The sequence below is a fragment of the Austrofundulus limnaeus genome, unplaced genomic scaffold (genome assembly GCF_001266775.1).
Source record: "Austrofundulus limnaeus strain Quisiro unplaced genomic scaffold, Austrofundulus_limnaeus-1.0 Scaffold60, whole genome shotgun sequence".
Classification (NCBI taxonomy): domain Eukaryota; kingdom Metazoa; phylum Chordata; class Actinopteri; order Cyprinodontiformes; family Rivulidae; genus Austrofundulus; species Austrofundulus limnaeus.
Window position 1 is genome coordinate 585,892 of NW_013952462.1, and position 3,973 is coordinate 589,864.

General features: G+C 40.1%; 1 protein-coding gene across 1 annotated transcript in view; it reads left to right on the plus strand.

Annotated features, from left to right (window-relative positions):
- Nucleotides 1–3,973, plus strand: part of zgc:123305 — a gene marked incomplete in the record, with an annotated part of 17,872 nt that overhangs the window by 5,383 nt on the left and 8,516 nt on the right. The window contains 5 exon segments of the mRNA XM_014009637.1: nucleotides 1,214–1,922; nucleotides 2,879–2,972; nucleotides 3,169–3,450; nucleotides 3,570–3,639; nucleotides 3,759–3,848. Of these exon segments, the coding sequence (XP_013865091.1) occupies nucleotides 1,214–1,922; nucleotides 2,879–2,972; nucleotides 3,169–3,450; nucleotides 3,570–3,639; nucleotides 3,759–3,848 (1,245 nt within the window).

Genomic DNA, 3,973 nt, shown 5'->3' on the forward strand with positions numbered 1-3,973 from the left:
GTTCTCATCGCTTGCTTTCCTGTTTCTGTAGAAAACACATTTTGTACCAACATTTGTAATGTACTCAAAACTTTATTTGATACACACACAATGAACTTTAATGTAATATAATAAAGAAAAACCCTTTCACTCAGTAACTTAAGTTTTTTCTAAAATAAATGATGTTTATTTACAGAATAAAACAAATAACTTATGTACAAATTATGTTGAACAATCAGAATTTTATGAGTTAAAAGATCAACAAAAATCACGTACGCGTTCATACGTATGTAAATATGACAATTCAAAAAGAACAGCAAACTTCAGGTTTAAGATCTTGATAAACCAGATGTTTCAGGCACATGAACTTATATGGCAATGTTTAACTTAAGAAAAGAAAGAGAGTTTAGATCAAAGATTTATCTTATCAAAATGTGAGAAACCAGAACAAACAGTGGATCTCTAGCCGATGCCTCAGCCCAACTCCAGCACACTTTGTCAAAACATTCAGCTTTACCTTTTGGCGTCTCGACCATCAGGTTAAGCGTGTAGGGAGACTTCAGGTTTCTTACGGCCAGTAAAATTTCCCAAGTTTTGCTTCACAGCGCCCACGGAAATCTGCTTCTGTTCATCGGAGGAGCCCAGGTCAGTTTCAGGTTTCTCTTTCAAAAATAAATACTTATCATCAGAAGTTTTAAAATAATGGAGCTTCAAAGCTGGTTGYTTTCAGYGAGACGGGGAGGTTGTGACTCTTCCGTCTCGTTTCTTTTCTCATTCGGTCTGTGTCGAGGGCTGCTTCCAGCGTTAGTTTCTAAAGAGAGAAGAGCTAGGAATGTGACCTCGATGGGTGTTAGTTCAGACAGAATGGAAAGTTTAGACTAGAGTAGCTGAATAACACTTTTGCACCTGTTTCAGATAAACAAGTTCAACTTTGGCAGGGATTAACACTGAATGAAAAATGATCCATTATGTAACTTTGATTTATAAAATGATAATAACTTGTAGTTAAAAGGAAGTATAAATAAATAAAAAATAAAGAACATTATTATTTTGCTTATTAAAGAAACTAAAATGTCTCTTTTGAGGAAGGTATTTTTAGATCAGGGTCAAAGACAAGTGGAAATGTTTATTCCCCCATCGGGGTGACCCTTACACACTTGAGACCTGTGAGGGCTTTTAGATCACACTGCTGTACCTGCTGTGTAATGCTGATGTCTGGTCCTCCTGTTCACAGGTCCGTCTGCCAGAAAAAACACCGGCAGAGTCGCAGACCGCCCCTCCGTCGGGTGTCTCTCACTTCCGCACCATTGAGCGGCAGGACTCCTTCGATTTGGGTTGCGAGGCTGTGGTCAGCTGTGGAAGAGCAGGCAGCGTAACTGTTGTGAAACCACAGCCGAGGACTTTAGATAGCTGCTCCGTGCAAATAAGTTATTTCTCCCGGGAGAAGGACTKCAACGGTGACCTTCGTACCCGCAGTGAGCTCTTCATGTCTTGTGTTTCATCAGAGGATGGAGATTTACTGGAGTCACTTGAATGTAATCTGGGACAAGAGGCAAAAAGAGACTTGTCTTCTAGTTTGGCCAACAGTGGTGTTGAGCCACACACCAGTAGGGAAGGTGAAGCTGAACGTGTTGGCTCTGTGACTGACGGAAACAGTGTGGACACTGAAACCAAAGCAAAACATACTCAGACAGAAAGTAACGACTGCGCAGCTCAGGGAACAAGTCAGGATAGTAGAGAACTGTTGGATCTGCAAAACCACTTGAGCAATGATGCCCCCCTCCGTGAGGGGGACAGTGGAATATATCCTGGTGCAAAGGGAGGAGATGAAGACGGTGAACTTAGAGGGATTGATGGATCTGCAGGAGGAACACCTACACCCGGAGTCATTTTGGCCAAGTCCTCCGAGGTTTCTTCCAGATTTGAGCAAGATAAGAAGAAAGGTGAAGTATTTCTGTATGTTGGCTTTCAACTTAAAAAACATAAGCCAGTACTTCACTAGCTGCAAGTTGGMGAACGAAATTTAAAAAATAATCTCAGAAACATCTTAAACCTCTTCTGGTGGTTCTTAATGTTCTTTGCTTGAGCTGCAGAGGCTCGTTCAGGTCTAAAAACCATGCAGATGAAAAATAATTATTATTCAAATTCTGGTCCAAATTTGTCCTTCATTTTGCTCCAGCAAATTAAATCACAAATGTGGCGATGGCTTCCAAGGTGGGTAGAAACTGGCTGGAATAAAATAATGTGCACAGCCTAAAATGCAGTTGTGCAAACTGTGCACACAAAAATAAAGAGAAGGGAGTCTCCACAGTCACTACGTAGGAGTTTCTTTTTTAGGGGAGTTTGTCCAAGACATGAGTGGTCTGTTTGACTTTTGTTAAAGACGTGATTGGGTGGATTGACTTGGTAGAGTGTGAAGAAGCTGGGGCCAGCTGGGAATAGTTTAGTTGAGAAGGCCAGGAAGCACCTATGTTTTTTTAAATATAAATAATAATTTTAGTCATAACTCAAGATTTAAATTGAATAATCATATTTACATGTTCTCAATAATTTTACTATAGAGTCAATCCAATCATTCACAGTTTTAGCAAACTCCGCCCACACCCAACATCCACCTATTATCCAAAATCCGCCAATCACGGTTAGGACAAACTCCGCCCDTATAACAAGAAACTTGTACTGCAGAGATCCCTTTATGAACATAAGCCAGAATTTAAAATAATAATTAAAAAAAACCTGACTGTGCATAAATCTGCCACACCTAACTGGTCACTTGTTTACAAACAAAAATGAGTGGGACTGAAAAAAAATCTATTTTCTTTCTGAGTCACCAACTAGTTTCCATTGGGTCTGTGAGTTAAGTAATTAGTCATTGTCTAAATAAATAAACTGGTTGCAGGTAAACGAAATCATCATCTAGGACCAACAGATATTTACCTGGAGGATCTGATCTCACTGAATCCTGAGGTGGCTGCACTTTATTTCCCCAAAATGTAAGCTACCAACTTGTGACAAAACACACTGTATAATCTCTGAAACCTTTATTGTGAAAACCATTGAGCAAAATGAAGTTTTTTAACCCACAACACATTTAACAAATATCCTTCCACATTTTAATAATTCAGTATTTTTTATTTTTACAGTTTGAGGTGATAAAAGTTACATTTCTGTTATCTGGCCTGCCCGCAGTGACCCAGAAGGAGCGTTCCCCCCCGTGGCAGATCTGGGCTCAGGCTCAGGTAGCCAGTCTCCTCAGTCAGTGGGCAGCGCGGCGATGGACAGCGGCACAGAGTACCTGTCCGACTCCACCGGCTACAACATGGACGTCAGCATGTCCCTCTGTGGGAGAGAGGGCGACACCAGCCAGATCACCAAAGAAAAGTTCATGGAGCACCTTGTGACCTACCAGGATTTCATCAACAATCCAGGAATCACTGAAGATCCAAGTCTTGTCATCTGCATAAATTCCAAGTCAGATTATTATTTTTTTAAAAGATATTTTACAAAAAGAATTGGTTAAATCACAGCTCTTTGATTTAAGTATGTAAATTTTCTCTCTGAATGTCTTTTATTTTATTTTAAATGTTCAGTTATTACAACTGGGCAGTGGCTGCTCCGATGATCCTGTCCATGTCAGCTTTTCAAAAAAACCTTCCCAAGGTATTTTACTCTTTCAAAAACCAGGAAAACAACTAATACTTTTTATTACACACACACACAAAAAAGAAAACAAACAAACAAACAAAAAAAATGCTTATATTGTGTTTTTCATACAACAGAGTACAGTAGAGCGTCTGGTGAAGGACAAGATGTCCAAAAAGTCTGGCCGCTGGTGGTTCTCGTGGAGGCGCAGAGACATGGACAACCAGGTAGCTGCTGTTGTTGATGGTTACTCAGTGGATTATGAAGCAYAAGGTTACATGTTGGAACCTGCACTGACTACCAACTGTAACGGCAGGGTGTYGCTTTATTTGTTTCATGTAAACCACAGGAA